The sequence below is a fragment of the Mixophyes fleayi genome, chromosome 5 (genome assembly GCF_038048845.1).
Source record: "Mixophyes fleayi isolate aMixFle1 chromosome 5, aMixFle1.hap1, whole genome shotgun sequence".
NCBI lineage: Eukaryota > Metazoa > Chordata > Amphibia > Anura > Limnodynastidae > Mixophyes > Mixophyes fleayi.
Genome location: NC_134406.1, coordinates 262125233 through 262146909, shown reverse-complemented (window position 1 = coordinate 262146909; position 21677 = coordinate 262125233). Strand labels below are relative to the sequence as shown.

Below are 21677 nucleotides of genomic sequence, written 5' to 3'. Positions count from 1 at the left end.
CTGTATATAAAATGCAAATACAATTATTGTCTTAACTTCCTTAATACGCCTTAACTTGTGAGCATTTAATAAATGTCAGTATAATCTTGTTTAGTGGACGTGTAACGGAATCTTGTGCCCCACAACACAGATCCAGGTGCAAATAATGCAATTAGCAATATCTTCCGTGACCAAATGACCCCATTGTTGTCGTGATTGCCAACCATAACGATAATAATAGCACTCGCTAACGTGACAATTAACACTTTACAATATTTGACATGTAATAAGCAATAACATGTATTAGAAAAACATCAAGGGGAAAAAAATGTTATTATAACACTGTGTAGAAATGTAACGGAAGTCTTGCGTTAACATTATGATTATTAGACAGAGAGTCGCATCCAGTTTGGATCCTTATTGGCTGTGACAAGCTAGAAGAGGTAAATGTGAGATAGAAGCAATACAGTTTATTATATATTAATATTACATTGGATAAACAGTTAAATGATAACACTGCTGAGCTACGAACGCACTGTCACATCTGCACACCAGATAAACCAGAGGCGGGGATGATTACCTTGAGTCTGGCCAAGGCTGGATAAAAATATTGTCACTGCCAGGAGTGAGAGGAAGACCATTGTCTGTACGCTGTGTTGTGTCCTCATTGTGTCCACTGGAAACCAGTCAGCAAGTCTGCAAATAAAACATAAAAAACATATATATTGTTCAAATAAAGAAATGTAACAGGCGAATATTTATACATTCAAATTTATATTTGTACATCTAGAGATAAGTAAAGTCTTTGAGACACTGTAGAATAGAACACACAACCTCCTAATGGTGCCCTGTAGCTGGTGCAAATGATATGGCTAATAAACATGTATTGGAGAGATACCCAGAGCTTGAATTGCACGAATGTGCGTACACTTAACCTCTGCACGCCCTACTGTATGCTGCCTACTTGCGGACACCCATGCCCGTCCAGTTTTGGTCCTTCATGTCGAGGTTGTCATTCATATTTGGACATGAATTGCATGTAATTCCGTTCACTGGCGTAACTCCTGCTCTGGCGCATGCACAGAACTATCTCACACAAGATACAGCACGCAACGGGACTGGATATAATATATTTTAACTGTGATGTAAAGCCCATTAAAGATATATCCATCAGTGCCAGCAATCAGCCGGTGAGGTGGCATTAAGTTGGAGTCATTGAGTTGGATGTTTAGAGGAAACGTCCACCTTACAGTATTCTCCACCTAATGGGCCTTATTTAGAGTCAGGAGCAAAACAAACAAACAAATGAGTAACTTTGCACCTTGGCAAAACCATGTTGCACAAGCAGCCGGTATTTTCCCTCCATGCCAAAAAAAGGCATTTGCGCCCCTTGCATTGCAACATGGTTTGTCTGGGAGCAAGTTTGCTCCTTTTTATCTGCTTTGTTCCTGACTCCAATTCAGGCTCACAATGTTTTAGATTCATCTTAAGTCAGGTCAGGGTACAGTTGAAGAAATGAATGTACCTATTGTGCTGCCCTCTGCTGGCTGCCGATGTCCATAACAAACTTCAAAGTTTGACTCTAATTTAACATCCTGTGACAGTGGCTCTTATAGGGTTTCCATGATTATTAAATGAAAACAGGGACACCCACATGACCTGAAGTTTATTTAGGACACAATCAACCTCATTCTTAATTTTGGTGTCAAATAAAGTAAAACAGAGGAACCTCTACATAGGCAAACAGAGGGGGGTTCCTAGTGCCTGGAAACCCCCCTCCAAGCCTGGGGCACGGTATAATTGAGGTGGCTGGACCCTGCTCCCGCTTCACACGGCTCTGCTTGAAGTGGGAGAGTGACAGTAGTGCACGCAGCATTGTCCATGTATATTATGAGGATAGTTGGAGAGCAGCCAAGCACTGTCTAAAATTATAGCTACGACCCCATGCATGCTGGAAACCCCCCTCTACAAATCTTGCGTTTGCCCCTGCTCTACATGCTTATCTTGGTACAGCCTCATCTAGAATACTGTGTTCAGTTCTGGAGGCCATATCTCCAGAAGGATATAATTACAGACTGTACAAAGAAGGGCAACTAAAATGGTGCATGGTCTACAGCACAAAACTTACCCGGAAAGACTAAAAGATCTTAATATGTATAGTTTGGAGCAGAGAAGGGAAAGGGGGACATGATAGAAACTTTCATATATATCAAGGGTTATAACAAGGTGCAGGAGAGAAACATTCTACAAAGGAAGAGAAGTATTAGAACACGAGGACATGTACTGACACTGGGGGGAAGAGAAGTATTAGAACACAAGGACATGTACTGACACTGGGGGGAAGAGAAGTATTAGAACACGAGGACATGTACTGACACTGGGGGGAAGTAGGTTCAGAGGGAATCTGAGGGACAATTACTTCACAGAAAGGGTAGTGAATACGTGGAAGAGCCTCCCATCAGAGGTGGTAGAGGCTAATACAGTACAGCAATTTAAACATGCTTGGGATAGACATAAGGATATCAAAGAACTAAGGATCAAATAGGGTTTGAGGTTACCATAGGTTAAAAAAAGGGCAGACTAGATGGGCCAAATGGTTCTTATCTGCCGTCAAATTCTATGTTTCTATGTTTGGTGCACCAGGAGGAGGCTGTATTGTGTTACCCATATATTTGTAGCCATATTATTTCTGAGTGTTGAGGAGCAGGTGAAATCAACAAATGATGAAGATGATAACAGTCTCTGGCACTCCGGCTTCCTATGATTGGACTGCTGGAGGTGATTGGTGCTTTCTTTATCACTCAGGTATATATTTTGCTTTTGTGTGTGTTTTAATCTTTTTTGTTTTACATGAGAAGTGGCGTTAAAATGAATGAATGCAAACAAACGCTAGTGTCTGTGATGTGTGCCTGGCGTAAGCAGTGCGCATATCCCAGGTGCACGGATGGGCGTAAATATGCAATTTTTAAGTCTGACTGTTTTTAAAGGTACATTACACTCATTTTGCAGCCATCCGGCATCAGCACAGAATGCGAACAACACGAAGTGATGAGCATAAAGTAAGACAACTATACAGCGTTTCTTCATCTTGCCTTCAAATAGTTTAACGCTCACTACAACGGTCTCATAAATAATCATTGGAGGGAAGGTGGACTCTGCTTGGTCTTGTCCCCACTGTAAACGCCTGTGTGACTGAAGGAAATTGCATCCTTACTTAACAATCAAAAGAATTATGAATATTTATAAGAAGCTATTTTATTGGGATAATATGCAGGCTAGTAACTCCAATCCAGAGCAATATACTTCTGGAAAATGCATGTATATGGCGGAGCTGCTCAGCGCAGGATAGGAACTGCTGTGAGTAAACTTTGTAAATGTATTTTCCTAAAAATATATTCTCCAGAACGTTATTTCTCTTACTTCCAGGCTATCACAATGGGTTGAAAATTCTCCAAAAGGAGTCACCATGTTTCCTTCTAGGTAATATAATGTAGCACACAAATACTTGATAGCTTATTTGTACACTGAAATGTAAAGTTGATATTTGTGTGCTACATGAAAAAACAGTCAGTATTTAACTTATGTGCAAAACAGAATACTAATTTGCACCCCTTGCATTGTAACATGGTTTGGTCCAGGAGACTGAAATAAGAAGTTTCTCAAGTTAAGATCCTTAATGAATCAGGTCCTACATTGTAAATAGGTGATATAATGTCTCCTTATACAATTTGAGTGGGGGGATTCCAGGTTGGTTCCATGCCCACAGAATGGTTTTCCTAGCTGCTACGCTTATTGTGAGTTAAAGCCTCTTCACTCCCCTTGAGATCCTCTGGTCCTGTAGGATTGCCCATAAGATTACCCCCAACTTACTACATTTGCTAAAGCATATCCCCTGAGTTTGAGCCAGAAAGTATGACCAGGGGGCACGCCCACAGCAGAATAGATGCTTCATCGTCATGACATCTGGGACAGTTATGGGATGAGTATAAATATGATCTGTGGAACACATCAAGAAATAGTTTACACTAACGACTGGCCAGGATGAGCCCACAGGATTCTGATGATACTGTTAGAAGGGGGGGGCCATAGGCAAACCGAGGGGGGGAGGGGTTTCCTAGTGCCCAGAAGCCCCCCTCCAAGCCTCGGGCACTGTACAATTGAGGTGGCTGGACCCTGCCCCCCACTTCACACGGCTCTGCTTGAAAAAGGAGAGCTGTGTGCACCTAACAGTAGTGCACGCAGCATTGCCCATGTATATTATGGGGATAGGAAGAGTTGGAGAGCAGCCAAGCACTGTATAATATTATAGCCACGCCCCCATGCGTGCTGGTCACGCCCACTGGTGGCGTGGTGTGGAAACCCCCAAATCCTGCGTTTGCCCCTACCCACAAACTGGAGCAACCACTGGACCGGGCTTGTTGTGGTTTCGCCGTATTCCCAGCTGTCCCGTACAAGTTGTAACGTGTGGTTATAGCTTTGTGTGACGGGGGTTTCTGAGCTAACTATACATCTAGAGGGTTATGTCAATCCTGGTCTGGGAGGACTCTGAAAACAATACTGATATAATGTTGTGTTTGGATTTAAGAAAAGAGGAAGGAATTAAGAAAGACAAATTTTTCTACTGCCTGGTGAGAGGTTGGCGGATGACTTGTCTATCAGACAACCAACTAAGGTGATGACATTTTTTTACATGCAATAAAGCGACAGGCTGCTCTCTTGTAAGTCTGAGGTCTGCACTAGAGGCTGATAGTATATATTTATATTATTAAGTCGTAGTAGTGGAGTACAAGGTAGTAGCTTAGCAAAATGTGGGAACAAGAGTAGTCGTGCATGTAATATGTAAATGTTCAGATATTTGTGATAGTAATAACTGGAAATGTGCCTTGTTGTGACAGCAGGATGTGGATATTTGGGTTTGGAGTGTTGATGACAGGAGATTGCCACAATACTGTTGACAATCAGAATGTTTACACCATAGTGTTGACAATCGGAATGTTTACCAAATACTGTTGACAATCAGAATGTTGACTGCATAATGCCAACAATCAGAATGTTGACACCATACTGTTGACAATCGGAATGTTGACACCATATTGTCAACAATCAGAATGTTGATACCATACTGTTGACAATCAGAATGTTGACACCATACGGTTGACAATCAGAATGTTGACACCATACTGTTGACAATCGGAATGTTGAAACCATATTCTCAACAATCAGAATGTTAACACAGTTAGAATGTTCATTATGTCGCCACAGTTAAAATGTCGAGATTGTGACTGTCAACGGGTTGCAATGTCGACAGTCACAATGTCGACAGAAAGCATTCAATTTCAAGCGGCAATGCTGGCACTACCGCCAGCAGTATATAATAAATAAACAAATAAATAAACAATCATCCATCAACCCAACAGAGATGTAACCAAGGAAGGGACATGATTCGGTTCTTAGGCTGTTAGGCGCATGGGCCAAACCTCACAGCCATTATTATGGCAGGGACAATGAAGGGAGCCAGCAATGTAACCCCCCTGGACTGGAAGCACTGTAGAACTCCCAAAAATTTGCACCATTGTTCGATTTTCGACGATGACCAATCTTTTAAAAGTCAGTTTTTTGTGGCTATAAGAACCGTACGGAAATAAAACTTCAGAATCTTGGAAGTAAATGCGCTTTGTGTTCAAATATATCATAGTCATCCCCGTATACCCACTGATGATGAAGATCATGATCTTCCACACATTTCTATGTAACCTATTGTTTCCAATGACACCATACCCAGTTCCGGATGTGACTCTGTTGTCTCTTCACTCACATTCACGGGAAGTGAACACAAGGGGGTGAAATAGTTAGATTTTAAGCCTGTCTGATAATGTTCACTTGAGAAAGCTTCATTCATTCATTTTAGTGTGACAGGGTAGTTAAAACATCTCTAAACAGCAAAAATTATGACTCAACAATTAGCATGTATATAAGGTCTAGACTAAATTCTGATGAATAATTTCAATATAACATAAAGTTGCAAACACAGCAACAGACCAGACAGATTGCAAGGCCTGATATCAAAGTTGCAAACAAGGGATATAAGTATTAAGTGGAGAGAACCCTTTCTCCAGCGATAGTGTCTATTTTCACCAAATATATGGTTTCTTCCTATTTATTAAACGCTCCCAGCAGTAGCCTTCACTGGGTCTTCCCTATGCAAAGCAAAAAGGCACAAATACCGCTACCGTCCTCCTATCACTATCTCAGGTTAGTGACAGCAGCGTTGGCACACAGGACAAAATGCTTTATTAGTTACTTACAGCACGTTTCCAATTTTATCTACATGAAAACTTTTTATCCTGTTTTTTTATTTATTTGTTTATACTTATTTAAATTTTTATTACAGGTTAGATTGACCAATATGGTTGCAGCTTTTGACATGTTGTGACATATGTATGAATGAAAGTAGCAAAAAATTATTTTAAAATACATCCACAAAATCCTAGAATATTTGCAGGTGCAAAATATACATCTCCTGACAGGCGTACACGGGTCTCCGTGCTGGTCTGGTCTGCTTAAGCTGCATTTGTGGGAACACGTCGCTACTGTACTCCACCTGCATGTGATCACTCCCTCCCTTGTTCCACCTCTCCTATTGTTAGCTGCCCTCAACTCTTCATATGCGCATAATTGGAAGTTCTCAGGCAGTCATCCAACTCACACCAGGGGCTAGATTTACTAAACTGCCGATTTGAAAAGCGGAGATGTTGCCTATAGCAACCAATCAGATTCTAGCTGTCATTTATTTAGTGCATCCTACAAAATGACAGCTAGAATCTGATTGGTTGCTATAGGCAACATCTTCACTTTTGAAACCCGCCAGAAATTCGCAGCTTGATACATTTACCCACCGGACCGGAATATGTCACACACTATATGGACAAAAGTATTTGGCCACACCTGTTAATTATTTAATTGAGGTGTTTCAACCTGATCCGTTGGCAGAGGTGTATAAAATCAAGCACCTAGCCATGCAATCTATATTTGCAAACATGTAGGAGGAATAATGATACGGGGCTGTTTTTCAGGGTTTGGGCTAGGACCCTTATCTCCAGTGAAGGGCAATCTAAATGCTTCAGCATATCAAGTCATTTTGGACAGTGCTATGCTTCCAACTTTGTGGCAACAGTTTGGGGAAGGCCCTTTTCTATCCAACGTGACTGTGCCCCAGTGCACAAAGCAAGGACTACACAGACATGGTTTGATGAGTTCGGTGTGGAAGAACTGGACTGGCCTCAACCCCATCGAACACCTTTGGGATGAACTGGAACGGAGATTGCGAGCCAGTCCTTCTCCTCCAACATCAGTGCCTGATCTCATAAATGCTCTACAGAATGACTGGGCACAAATTCCCACAGAAACACTCCAACACCTTGTAGAGAGCCTCCCAAGAAGAGTGGATGCTGTTATCACTGCAAAAGGGGGACCAACTCCATATTAAAGTATATGTATTTGAATACAATGTCATCACAGTCCCTGTTGGTGTAATGGTCAAGCGTCCGAATACTTTTGTCCATATAGTATCTATATATATATATATATATATATATATAAAATAAATAACCATAATAATTTAGGCAAGTAGTTTTCTGCAATACCTTATTGCCACGTGGCAGAGCATCATGTAGCTATGAGATCTACAGAGATTGCATAACTGCTGACAGAAAGCTCATTGCCTAAGGGAAGATATTAACCATTTACTGGAGTTAGTGACAGAGTAGTCTAACTTCATCCAAGCCATATAATCCTAACCAAATACAACATAATGTATTAATCCCATTCATTGTGATAGGTGGTCTGTGCCTAATAAGTGTACTCGGGGCACAGGTATAATGTCATTGTTGCATGGCACGGGGTACTCCCCAATTAATGGTGTCACTTTAAGTAAAAACAAAATAAATAAAAGTTAAAAAAGCCAAAACAAAACTCTTACTGTGCATCCAGCTCCTTCCTACATTGTGCCCCTGTCACATACTCCAACCCCCCCTCTCCCTTTCTTCTAATATGTGGAAGTTAAGGCATCAGATGTTCTGCACAGAGGGTGTGTGCCCGCACACGTGTAAACCTTGGCACTATAGAGGACATCACATACATACTAGTTGTAGTTATCCCAGATATTTGGTGTTTGATACCACGTGGGCACTGGGATGAGGAGAGAAAGTCCCTAAACATTGTGAATTCTAAATCTTGATTAGGTCTTTTGGGTCTGTATATCATTTAATGGTTATATGTGAGATGTCCTATCGCTGCCATAATCATCTCTCAACACTATTTAAGAGAATAACATTTCCACTGGGGCATGTGAGTGATACTCAGCTCCACTGGGGCGTGTGAGTGATACTCAGCTCCACTGGGGCATGTGAGTGATACTCAGCTCCACTGGGGCTTCTGAGTGATAGTCAGCTCCACTGGGGCATGTGAGTGATAGTCAGCTCCACTGGGGCATGTGAGTGATACTCAGCTCCACTGGGGCATGTGAGTGATTCTCAGCTCCACTGGGGCATGTGAGTGATACTCAGCTCCACTGGGGCATGTGAGTGATACTCAGCTCCACTGGGGCATGTGAGTGATACTCAACTCCCCAGCGACACTGACTGGCGGCTTTAAGGCTGAATGTACCACTTTACCAGGCAATATATATATATATATATATATATATATATATATATATATATATATATATATATATATATATATATATATATATATATATACTGATGGATGTGGAATCTGTATACCAGCCCACATAGACCACTGTATATACATATAATACCAGTAAGTATATATGAACCATAACAGTAAGTATATGTGAGCCATCATCATTAATTAGTTATAAGAGCTGACAAAACTCTGCATCCCCGGCAGTCAGTACAACAAATCATAGAAACAGTACAAAGACATTAGAGGTTGGCAGAGAAGGCGCAGACTTGAGACAAATGGCTTGGCCCTGAGAGCTTACAATCTAGAGGCAATAGGAGTAGATGTATAGGATAAATAATCTACATATTATACAGTGGGATAAATAATATATATATTATACAGTGGTGGATGTGGGGGTATATGGACAGTAGGAGCCAGGGATCAGGTATACTCCTTGTAGGGCCCCACAAATTTGACAATGAAGAAAGGAATTTTAATCAATGCTATAACTATACTGACTGTGTTCATTCAGACATAACTGGATAATGGACTGTTGTGAATAAACTGGTTTCGCCTGTCAGATTGAGTTATCTCTATGAAGAAATGTCAGAGACACAACTGACTTATTTAAATAAATGTTGAGCTTATCAACATGACGTGATGCTGCCCATAGCAGCCAATCAGATCTCAGCTTTGTATCAGTCTGTGTGCATCAGTCTAATGACAGCTGCTCTGGGCTACATCACATCATTATTCTTCGCTCTGTGTTATTAAATAAGCCCCATTGTGTCCTACTGTGTTTTCTTTCCACTGCATTGAAAATGAAGGAAGATGGGAGGGGCTCAGAAATGAATGATTGACAGGTGAGGAACCTCTGAGAAAGAGGAAAATCTCATGTTGCACTGGTCTGAGCATTCCCAACAATGATAAAAAATACATTCAATAAATAGGAATGGGTAAACAATGGGTTAAATACACTGATGAAAGCTGTCCACAAACAAGCGGATTGGGCCGATCACTGTCAAATTTGGCCACATACATGGGTGGCCCAAGTTTATGTAAGTCTGGCCAATCAGCGCTTAGCCCAAAAACCGGATAACTTCCAGACCGCAAACTCAGGCCAGGTGGTCTGTCATGATTCGATCAATTTTGGTCAGATTACAATCGAGGGTAGTGTTTGTTATGGGGAGACGCATTTGGTGGTATGGGGCCAATTGGCTACTGACAGACTGACGGACTTACTGGAGAGCCCTATATGATCTTCAGTGTCTGTACTGTATGACCATGATCATTATTTTCCATGGTTTTAGTTAGATTGTAAGCTCAATTTGCCAGAAAATCTCTGGCTGAAGACTATACGGTGATGTAAAGTTGTACGGAAGACTATAAAATAAAAACATAACAATTCATCAGTAATTAATACATCAACGTCTTCCCATCAATTCAAATACTAAACCCACAATTAATTTGCTACAGACAGTACATGTTGGGTGAGTTCATGTCCTTCGTTTCTTTACTCCGATGGCAATTTTATTTTGTAACACAGGTCTGGAATTCCTGGTCTTAGGAAAGAAAAACAGGGGAAAGAATCTGGAAGAAGCAGGTGGAAAGTGTTGAATTATCTGTTTTACAGAAGGTGTTCTGGATAAGTAGAATAACATACTGTCTGCCGAGTTTTTAAGGTTTGTTTAACTATAATCTAAGCCCTTTTTTATATAATTATTCATCTCACGCCCGTCCAGTGTCCTCAGTTTTGAAGTGGACTGGGTTAGAACAATTGTTAGCCAATAAGATGATCATAATGTGCACAGGAGCACAAAGCATTTCAGGAAACGAAGGAGCCTGGTCCGGAACCACGTAGAGTATTGTCTCTCGTCAAACTGATGTGCGAAGACTATGGTGTCAAACACAACTCTTTATACAACGCAGCTCATACATCCAACTTTTTCCGTGTATTATTTGCATTATAAGGGCTAAGTTTGAGTGACAGCCACAATCTCTTCCTGCACAGTTGCACAGTTAAAATTATATAGTATCCGGTTACAGATACGGTTGTGTAACATTTGTGGAACACAATCTTGGCTTCTCAGGTCCCCTGATTGATTTTGTCCAACTCCGTGGTACTTTATACAGCCAATAGGAAGTTACCAGTAATATCACAAATTCACGGGAAACATAATTACCAGGCTGACTCGCTGAATCTGTCAACGTGACTACACAAGCGCTTTATCCGCTTTACTAAATAATGTCTGTACACTGTAATGACTATTGCAACAAACTTATTGCCTCAACACGCCAGGAAGTCATTCTATGTGTTATAATCTGCACATATTGTGCATTTCAGCACTAAGGACAGGGCAAAGTTGGCATTTACTCTTCGGTCACAGATTTAGATGGGCTTCCGTGGCTAGGGACTTGTCATTGTCTCCAGTAACAGTTTTGTACTGTACACATTATTTTAGGGGCCTATTTATTAAGTGGAGAAAAGTCCCTTCTACAGCGAAACACCAGATAGAACGTCTTTTAGTTTATCAGAGCCTACCGTTGGCGGTAGCTATCGCCGGGCACAGAGACTGGCTGGAAAATATAAGCCCGGGGGTGAGACTCGGCTCAGCAGTCTATTAGGAACATTTTAAGGGAAAAAATGCATGTAGCCCAATGATCCGACCCAAGGAAGCCCATGATGGCACCGACCTGGGTGGGCGATACCCCCAGCCCACCAGCCCCTGGCTGTTTACCACAGGTGGTGGTTTTGGCTGGGTCCCCAAGTGCGGGCCCCCAGTTCCACTACACACGTGTGAACCCACAATGGGTTGCGCAGAGGGACCCTGCACTGGCTGGCAAAGGGGGTCCTCTTATCGCCAGTACCTCTGAGCATCAATCAGCTGCCCGCCGGGGACCTTTCTTTGGTAAATTGGAAGATAAGCACCAATAGAAATTCTTCCGTATGACCCAATATTGATCAATAGCCCCCTTAGTTGAAGTGTTTTATAATCCTGACATTGTGTCTGATGGAGGCGACTAATTGCCCATTCATGGTTTGGGTTCTGTATAGTTAAATCAATCTACTCAACTAAGATTCCACAACCGAGACCACAACCACAATACCACAGGCGTTGGAGAATTGCCCTCGAATATGGCAAAGAAATATACAGCGGATCCCAGAATATATATTAAAAACTGCTGTAAGAGTTCGAAAGAGTGCGGGTTTGAAAAAGTGGAGATGTTGCCTATAGCAACCAATCAGATTCTAGCTGTCATTTTGTAAAACGTACTAAATAAATGATAATAAATGATAAATGATATTTACTAAACAGCGGTTTTGAATAAGTGGAGATGTTGCCTTTAGCAACCAATCAGATTCTAGGGCCTGATTCATTAAGGATCTTAACTTAAGAAACTTCTTATTTAAGTCTCCTGGACAAAACCATGTTACAATGCAAGGGGTGCAAATTAGTATTCTGTTTTGCACATAAGTTAAATACTGACTGTTTTTTCATGTAGCACACAAATACTTGATAGCTTATTTGTACACTAAAATTTAAAGTTGATATTTGTGTGCTACATGAAAAAACAGTCAGTATTTAACTTATGTGCAAAACAAAATACTAATTTGCACCCCTTGCATTGTAACATGGTTTTGTCCAGGAGACTGAAATAAGAAGTTTCTCAAGTTAAGATCCTTAATGAATCAGGCCCTAGAATCTGATTGGTTGCTATAGGCAACATCTCCACTTATTCAACCCCGCTGTTTAGTAAATATAGCCCCACGTCTCAAGCACAAGCCCAGGGTCACTTTTAAAATCTGTCATTTTGAATCTTTAACAGAGCTATAGCAACTTATTTGATCTATGTAAACTTCTGGGTAGTTCTAATAACTGCACAACTATAAGACGTAGTCGGCTCTTTGGCTGTATGCCGTATACAGGAATGGTTAGGACCTATGGGCCTGATTCATTAAGGATCTTAACTTGAGAAACTTCTTATTTCAGTCTCCTGGACAAAACCATGTTACAATGCAAGGGGTGCAAATTAGTATTCTGTTTTGCACATAAGTTAAATACTGACTGTTTTTTCATGTAGCACACAAATACTTGATAGCTTATTTGTACACTGAAATTTAAAGTTGATATTTGTGTGCTACATGAAAAAACAGTCAGTATTTAACTTATGTGCAAAACAAAATACTAATTTGCACCCCTTGCATTGTAACATGGTCCAGGAGACTGAAATAAGAAGTTTCTCAAGTTAAGATCTTTAATGAATCAGGCCCTAGGTCCTGAGTCTATTGATTGCCTAATAACACCTCTGACCACAAAACTTCCGCCTCCCTGGTGCTGAGAAGTGACATCCAGGTGTTCATTTGATAGGGGTGGGAATTTGGGGGATTACAGCTCAGTAGGAGCTTTCAGTAGGCGATGTAGGGCTTCTCCCGTACCATACATACTCCATCGCCAGCAGACCCATCCTGTGCTAAGCAACAACAGCAGCCAGATGGTGTGAGCTTTACCTGTCCTTAGACATCAGCGTGCGACTGCAGACCCGTCAGTCACACACACAAACAGGGAGGAGGAGAAGCTTCCAAACATTCATCTACAACACCCACTGACGAATGGATTCTTATATTCACAGCTCGGGGCCAAAACACCTTTTGCAGAGGAATTCTTGACAAATGACTAATCCCTTTCTTCAGGTGGAGCAATCCTCATATCTCACCCCAAGCGGCAGATAGGAGAGAGGGATAATGCCTGGAAAATTAACCTCTGCTAGCCTTGATGGGAGCAGATAATTCCCCTAAGTGGAGGTGAGAAGAGCAGCAGAAAACAGAACTTGTGCACTGAAATAATATCTAGATAACACTGTTTGCAGGAGCCAAACTTGTTCAAACGGAGCATTAAGGCTCCACTCTCCTGGGGGGGGGCACTGCGTAATAAATACACAGCGAATGTGTGATCTGTATATTATATATCATGCAGGGCTCACATAAATGCATCCAATAGTAATACTTTAAATATATATTACTAAGCCGCAAACCAGACAGTGACCTTATGTAAGTAAATGTATATGAGATTCGGCTGCATTTGGGGGAAGGCAGACAGGACGGTTGCATTGGGCCTCCAGGTTAAGGGGGCAGTTCTCGACAAGGATTTGCTCTACATTCCAGGTGCCATATTGACATAACAATATGTGTTATATTGATGTTATTTAAGAAAAATAATAACAATAATTCAATATTTTTTTATGAACTGAAACTTTAATTTAGCCGAATACTCTAGCTGTTGACCACGAGCCTCTCGTTCCTATCCCTGGTTCTGATCAGAAGCAAAAACCAAACTAGCTAAACTCCTAAAGCATAGCGCTGATGTTACAAGCTGTTAGAACTTGTATATATTTGTGTTTCCATTGATAAATCTCAGGAATACACCATCTCGCCTACATGCAAACATTAAGTGCTACAATACCAGGAACATGGAAATTCAAAACTACTGGCCCATAGAAAGTCACTTAGGATTTCTTGCCAAAAGAAAACAACTTTTTAAATCATTTAAAGGCATGTGAACACCTGCAGTCTGCTGTATGTTAATTCTCAGTACAAGGACACCACCAAAGGAAGAGTTTACCCATCCAAATCCACACTTCGGAACTAAAAGAGGGACAGGGGTATTTGGATATAAAAAGGGGGACAGGAGATTCATTGCAATGGCGTTTCACCAGGCTTGCGCCACACGTGCCGCGCTAAAGTCTATAAAAGTTGTCTTGAGGATATTCTGGAAGAACATCATGTAGACGAGCAGCAGAGTGATATACTGAACTACAAGACAGTGAAGATAGGACCCCAAGCTACCAGTGTAATCTTGCAGATTCTTCTGTCTAGTACCAAGCACTTTAGTCCCTGCAAACCAGTCTGTAGTAACCCTACTGTTAGATACTTTCAGTAAGTTACATAGAAAGCAAAACATACCAGACATTGAGCATTCCCCTTAGCCTACCGGATCACCAGAACTGCTCATTTCTAAACACACAATAAAACCACACAATTTCAGTGATTAAATGGTCATTTTCTTGCAGCAACAATGTTAATGATTCTTCACTACTGGAAGATGTAATAATGATTAATGTGACAGTATTTAACCTCCATTATAAGTAGTAATCATATTCAAAAGATTAGGGTAGTGTTAGTAAGATGTGAGACCACCCTCTGGCACCAGCATTGCTCAGATTACACAGATAATGAGAATTCTATCTAGAATACAGACCCAGAGAAGTGGTGCTGTGCATTTGTCCTTATCCACATAATAACAACATATAGTGGGCATTATATTAATGACATAAAAAACAAGAGAAGTGATACTCTGCAGCTTTTTGTATAATAATATTATTATTATTATTATTATTATTATCACTATTTATTATTATCATTATTTATTATTATTAGTATTATTATGAATTATTATTATTATTATCATTATTTATTATTATTATTATTATCATCATTATTTATTATTATTATCATCATTATTATTATTAATAATAATAATAATAATAATAAATAATGATAATAATAATAATAATTCATAATAATACTAATAATAATAAATAATGATAATAATAAATAGTGATAATAATAATAATAATAATAATAATAATAATAATAAATAATGATGATAATAATAATAATAAATAATGATAATAATGATAATAATAATAATAATAATAATAAATAATGATAATAATAATAATAATAATAATAACTAATTCATATCACATATGCAGAAACACTTATTTAATGAATCACACATACACAGAATAAAACTACAGACCGTGAGACTTACATCCAATATACAGCACAAGAGACACTTAGCTGTTCGTACATTCAGAATGAACCCGGGCGTTACTGCACGATTGCCCAGACTAACAAAATAAAACCAGACACTGGTAACTGCCCCCAGAGTAAGAGAAGTCAAACTATGCATCTGCATCTAAAAAACACAAAAAAATCTCTCAATCACTAAAACTTCCTAAGGACAATTTTCTGAAAATCAGGACAGCCCTTGTAAAAAATAGGGACAACTACAGATATATTCAGTGACACATATACTATCAACTTACAGCAATGGTAATATATTAATGTATCGAGTCTGATACAAAGATTCCGCTCTCGACGCCTATTCCTATAGACTAATAACATTGCAGATTGCTGTGTGCATTAGAAAATGTATTTCGCACCCTTCACTGACTTCTTGTGTCTTCATGATAAAGCACACAGGTAATGCACAGAGCCAGAGCGCACATGTAACTAGATTGATAACTACAATAGTGTGTATTACAATCCCAGATATTGTGTTATTAATGACACAAATATTTCATGAATCATTGACAGATACAATGAAAGTTTTCAGGACAAGACATAAAACTCACCTGTAAAATCATTAGAAATAAAGTGATTTCAAGTGTTCTGTGCGGTGACCACTGAAGTTCAGATCCCTCTTGATGTTCTCATTTGCCTCCTACAGTCTGATCTGGGTCCTTCCCAGGCAGCCAGTGTTCCAGCTGCTCCCTCTTCCTCCGTACTTAATCTCAGCAAGTGGAAGAGAGGAAGAAAGCAGCGAGACAGCCAATTATACAACAAGAAGGTGGATAGAGAAAAGCCCCAACAGCTAATCACTAACATCTCCCAGCCGGCCCCTCCTTGTACAATTACCGTCCCAGCTCTGAATGAGGACTGAGCTGAGCCAAGCCTCCAGCCCCCAACTGCGCTGATCTGCACCCCTTGTACATGTATGTTTCATCTGACATGTGTAGAAACACATCTACTAATGCGTTACTAGTATGATTATTGTAATTAGATTGCAAGCACTGGGGGACAGCTCTGTGACAGTCTTACTGCTGTTTTTGTTCTGGATAAATTAGAGATTCTCAGGCTCGGTTCCTCGAGAACCGAACACACCCGAACTTAGGAGATCCGAGTCGGTTCGGTACTTTCGCACGCCCTCGGAATCGAAAACGAGGCAAAACGTCATTGTGACATCGTTGGGTCTCGGGAGTTTTGGATTCCTTTTTAAGATCCAACATAATGGTGGCTGGGAGGGAGGGCAGACCCCTATTTATCTTTTCTGCCACTGCTGTGTGTCAATGTGTCCTAGATGTGCTAGGAACTGCCGTGTGTTTGTGTCATTGCTCTGTCGCTTACCATCCAGCCAGGTCGCTGCAGTATTTGTCCAAAAGTGGATGAAAATAATATTGTGACCTGTGAGGTGGTCAAAATTTACTGTAAATTATTTGAAATTAGTGTTATTGAGGTTAATAAATAATGTAGGAACAAAAAAAGAGCAAAAATATGTGATTTTAGCATATTTTAGGCTTTTTCCTAAAAAATCCAAACCCAAAACCAAAACCTACGAGGGCGGTTTTGCCAAAACCAAAACACGAAGCTAATTCAGATCCAAAACCAAAACCACTTCACGGGGGTCAGTGAGCATTTCTAGTATAAACACCTTGCGTACACAACGCATTATTGGGCGCAATTAGTGCGATCTAGAGAACTATTTATCATGCACTTTTAAGCCTTAATTAATGTGGAAACGGCTGCACGATCAAGGCAAATTCAATTATAGCTACGACTTATCAGTAGGCTACCACTGGAGATATTGTAGATATTTTCCTGTGTTAACCAAAGTAACGCTGATACGGCTATCGCCATATTTCTCTGGGGAGACGGTGATTTTATCAAGCTATGAAAGGTTTAGCTATGTTAACAGCGGGGCCGCCCAGTCTCGGTGGAGGCGAATGCGCAGACTTAGGGGAGCGCATCATCAGTGAGCAAATCCGGCGAGAGAGCCCAGAAGTTTTCTTTCGCCTCTGGGGTTAGCAAGAGCCGAAAGTGTCTTATTAGGGTCCTTGCTGGGGCAAACGCTTATCCAAGGATAATCTTACATTTCTCCAAAACGACATCTCTGATCGAAGCGAAATGCGTCGATAGGAGATGCTTCTCGACAGCAGAAAATTGTGGGCAATGATAAATATATCCCTTAGTGTAAACCCAGCATTTATAGTGCTAATATGCTGGGAAGAACGCGGATACGTGTCTCCCGCATAGTTCCTGAATCCCTTCCGCCTGGGATGTCTATGGTGATGTCATTGTATGATGTCAGAAAATAAGTTCCGCTATAAGAAGTGTGTGGATCACAGTGTCCATTGTAAATTCTCGGCTTGGCATGAACTGATTGGCATGATTCCCGCAACAGCACTAGAACCGCCAGGTCTGGTCCAGCAATGGTGGCTGCAATTTTTTTTTATTGGGGGTTTACGCTAAATAGGCTTGGAGACACCCAGCAGCATGGGGCATTATGTATTTATAAATAAAGAAAAATTATAATAATAATTTACCCGGCACATCTTGTATTACTGAACAAAATAACATTAGGATGACCTGGGTTACACCATGCAAGTTCCATAAACCAATTTTAAACCAGCCAAAACCTGGCCAAAATGACTGAGCCTCCGTGTCCGGTGCTGGGCGCTGGTTCTGAGAGTCGTGTGGTTCTAGGCGTTGGTTGAAGATAGCGTTGAGCAGTTGGCGCAGAGCTTTGTCTCTGACTGGCTTTTGTTAATCAGTGGTTCGTGGCTGCAGGTGCTATAGAGTGGCTATTGGAGACTAGCGCCACACATGGGTTGTTCTTGGCTGGTGCTAGACACTGGATCAGGGTCGCTGGTTCCAGAACTGACTTTGGCCAGCTAGCCCTGGGCACTCTGTTTGCATCGCTGCCATTTTTCTCCGAGTGTCACTGGGCTCTGGTTCTGACACTGGCAGCTGGTGATGGTCAACAGCTTTGGGTGGCGGGGGATGTTGGGGGGCATCGGGTGGTCGTTTAGGATGCCTCAGAAACATATTTATACACAAATTGAGTTTTCCTCTTCAATAAGTATTTATTTCTATCATTTGGACCACATATGTGATGTCACCGTGGTCATACTACTGCTCCATGAACACGTATGTGACGTGTCCATGTTTACAAGACACTATAATGAAGGCAGATGATCTATACGGCTGTCATGTGGAAGAGGGGAGGAATGGAGGAGATAATTTGTAGGTCATTGAGTGCTGTCATTTACTGTTTCCCTTGGGAAAAATCTACACCACTTATTTTTGCCATCAAAGAGCAGAGAGCAAACAATGCATTTGTGATGGGAGGGGGAAGGCGCAAGGGTTCAAAGGTTTAATAAACAATAAAAACCCACCTAATCCAACCCTCGTAGTGGAATCTCAGGCACGACTTCTAACCAATCAGGTGGGTCATAAGGTAACAAATCAGCCTAGATTATTATTCAGAATACTTTATTCAAAGCAAAGGGAGAATTAAACACAGAACGCTGGATATAACATGAATTATTTGTCCTGTGCGGATTGTAGAGACATTTTAAGTAGTTATATTTTAACTGAGACTTTACAATATAATCTAAGGAGCTCAAGCAAGCATTAAACGGTTTGTCCTCCTCCTTAAATAGTGCAGAGTCCAGGACAAGAGAGAGGGGACAGGGGGCTGTAAACGAGGTACAGACCCCAACACTCGCCTAAAGAAGAAAGTCGAAAATACTAAATGCCACTATATAAGTAAAAATCTTTTCAGCCACTAGAATTCTTTGTCCTCTGACGCGGCAACAAGCGCTAACTCTGTATTTCTATTTGTATAGTGGGGTTTGGCGACACAGGAGTTCAATTAAAATTTGGTAGCGCAGAACAAATTGCACCTCCTTTTGCCTAGTTGCGGCCCATTGGTCACTACGTTCTCTGTTTGATCAGCTGATTTCACCACCCAATTGTTCCTGGTGGTCCTCTATACATGGGGCTGCGACATAATTGTCATAATTGTCCTAATTGTGTACTTTGTAACATCAAACATATTGGTAAACGTGGTTCCTTTCCACCAGCCAGACACTAATCGCATTCGTTTAAGCAAACAACACTTCATTGAGAGTAATTTATGACACAGTCTGCGAGTTATTAGTAACATCAAGGTCTTCTATGCAGTGAACAAGCCCAGACAGTTGTGAATATAGTCTATCTCCAACCCTTGCCCTCAGTGTACTCTTTTGTGCACATGGCAAAACTTTGTGTTAGTTAGTTATGAGCTCTGAGACAAACATAATGGAGAAGTATTGCAAAAGGAACCCCTTTCCCCGTCATATAGAGCATTGATGCACAACCAGCAGGACCACGAGGCCCCAACGGACATTTGTGGGGGCCCACGAGAAGCAGATAAAGAGGAGCCTTGGGGGCCTTGGGGACTGTAAGAGAAATACTATAAAAATATTTCCTGGGCCCCTCTGTACCAGATCTCATCATGGCTGTGGGGATGGACACTGTCCCAGTCCCCAATCCAGAAGCCCCAGTGAGTCCTGAAAATTCGTCAGTGCCGGCGAATCACAATGAATGAGATGCCAGATCTTATCACACTCTCATCACATAAGACTAAGATGCTTGGGCCCCCTACCACTAATGGGCCTGGTCCTCCTACCACTAAGATGCCTGGTCCTCCTACCACTAAGATGCTTGGGCCCCCTACCACTAAGCGGCCTGGGGCCCCTACCACTAAGATGCTTGGGCGCCTCTACCTCTAAGGGGCCTGGGCCCCCTCACCACAGATAAGTATTGGGCAGGAGTAATAAGTTAAAGAGCTGGGATGGGGAAGGAAACATCTTACGAGGAGGGGAATTAGCCCCCTGCATATAATTCTATCCCCATGGGGACTTTTAACTATGCTGATAGGTGTGGCGTGACCTCAAAAAGGTTCCTTCAACCCCTTCAAATGACTTCCAATGTGGCCCTAGGACCAAACAAGCTTGTGCAGTCCTGAGCATAGAATATCTCCTGCATAAGACAGGTGATAACGCCATAATCATCTCTATATAGCTGCATAAAACCAGGTGCAAGAGAGATCAAGTCAATGACAATGATATTGCGATAAATGTTTCGTTCTAGACTGTCGGGTTGTAAGTCAAACATTTTAATGTAAGCCAAAGACGCCATCTAGTGGTAATTTATGGGAACTGATTGTTTTTTAGTTTATTGCTATATACTGTTCTGATTTACATGTTTCTGTATAGTTATTTGCAGTATGGTTTGTATATCGCTCCAAATAATAAAGACCCAATAGCTTTTAATTGTAACGTCTTTTATTGGATAATCTGCCCCATTATAAACCTTTTTATTAGATATCTGCAGTGGCGCACGCAGGGGGGTTTCTGAGTCTCCAGAAATCCCCCCCTGCGCTAACTAAGTGGCCGCTATAGCTGCACTGTCCCATACAGCAGCCGCGGCCCTGTCAAAGAAGCGTCCGCGGCAGTGCTGTAGTGTATACAGCACCGCCGCGGACGCTTCTTAGACAGCGCCGCGGCTGCTGTATAGGACAGCGCTGAAGAAACGGAGCTGCTGTGCATGCGCAGCAGCTCTCGCGGGGGGTGTTTTTTTTTTGGGTCGGGGGGGAAACCCCCCCGACAATCCTCCGTTCGCCCCTGATCTGGCAGTCTAGACACTCAGTTGACCTAGAACACATGTCCTTCAGCAGCTCACAATACATTGTCACGCATATTTTTTGGTCCCACTCCCATGGGGTTAAGATTCTAGACACTGGCATTGAACCTATAGGACTGTCTGACTGTGCTTTGATTGGTTGATTCTAGAAGGACAGACTCCGTATGCTGGTCATCGGCAATGGAGATTTCCCAAAAGTCTTTCCCACTCACTTTGATTTTGCAATATGTTGGAGGCATCATGTACTCTTATACAATCAATAATTAACAACATAAAAATGATCAGATACTTTTTTGGCAAACTGCTAAGGCAGTTCTTTGGGGGTATACGATTTCTTTCATGACTAAATATAAGAAGACTCAAATGGAAGCGTATTTAGTTGCCCAACGGGAACTGACCAATGCTTTTACAATATGTAAACTGAGACCCACACATGAGAATAAATCTCTTTATTGTACCAAGAAGCCACAACTTTGATAAC

General features: G+C 41.3%; 1 protein-coding gene across 4 annotated transcripts in view; it reads right to left on the bottom strand.

The window, feature by feature from the left end:
- The window catches only part of COL14A1 (collagen type XIV alpha 1 chain), a 134002-nt gene extending 117724 nt beyond the window's left edge, over positions 1-16278 (bottom strand). For 2 of the 4 annotated variants that reach the window (XM_075214008.1, XM_075214012.1), the window contains exons 1-2: positions 15498-15577; positions 560-675 (exon numbers count right to left, since the gene is read on the bottom strand). In XM_075214008.1, coding sequence (XP_075070109.1) covers positions 560-675; positions 15498-15538 — 157 coding nt within the window. In that variant the 5' untranslated portion in view covers positions 15539-15577. Of the gene's footprint in view, positions 1-559; positions 676-13174; positions 13224-15497; positions 15578-16083 lie in introns of those variants that run through there. The other 2 variants (XM_075214011.1, XM_075214009.1) reach the window with 2 other exon arrangements.
- Positions 16279-21677: the final 5399 nt, after the last annotated feature.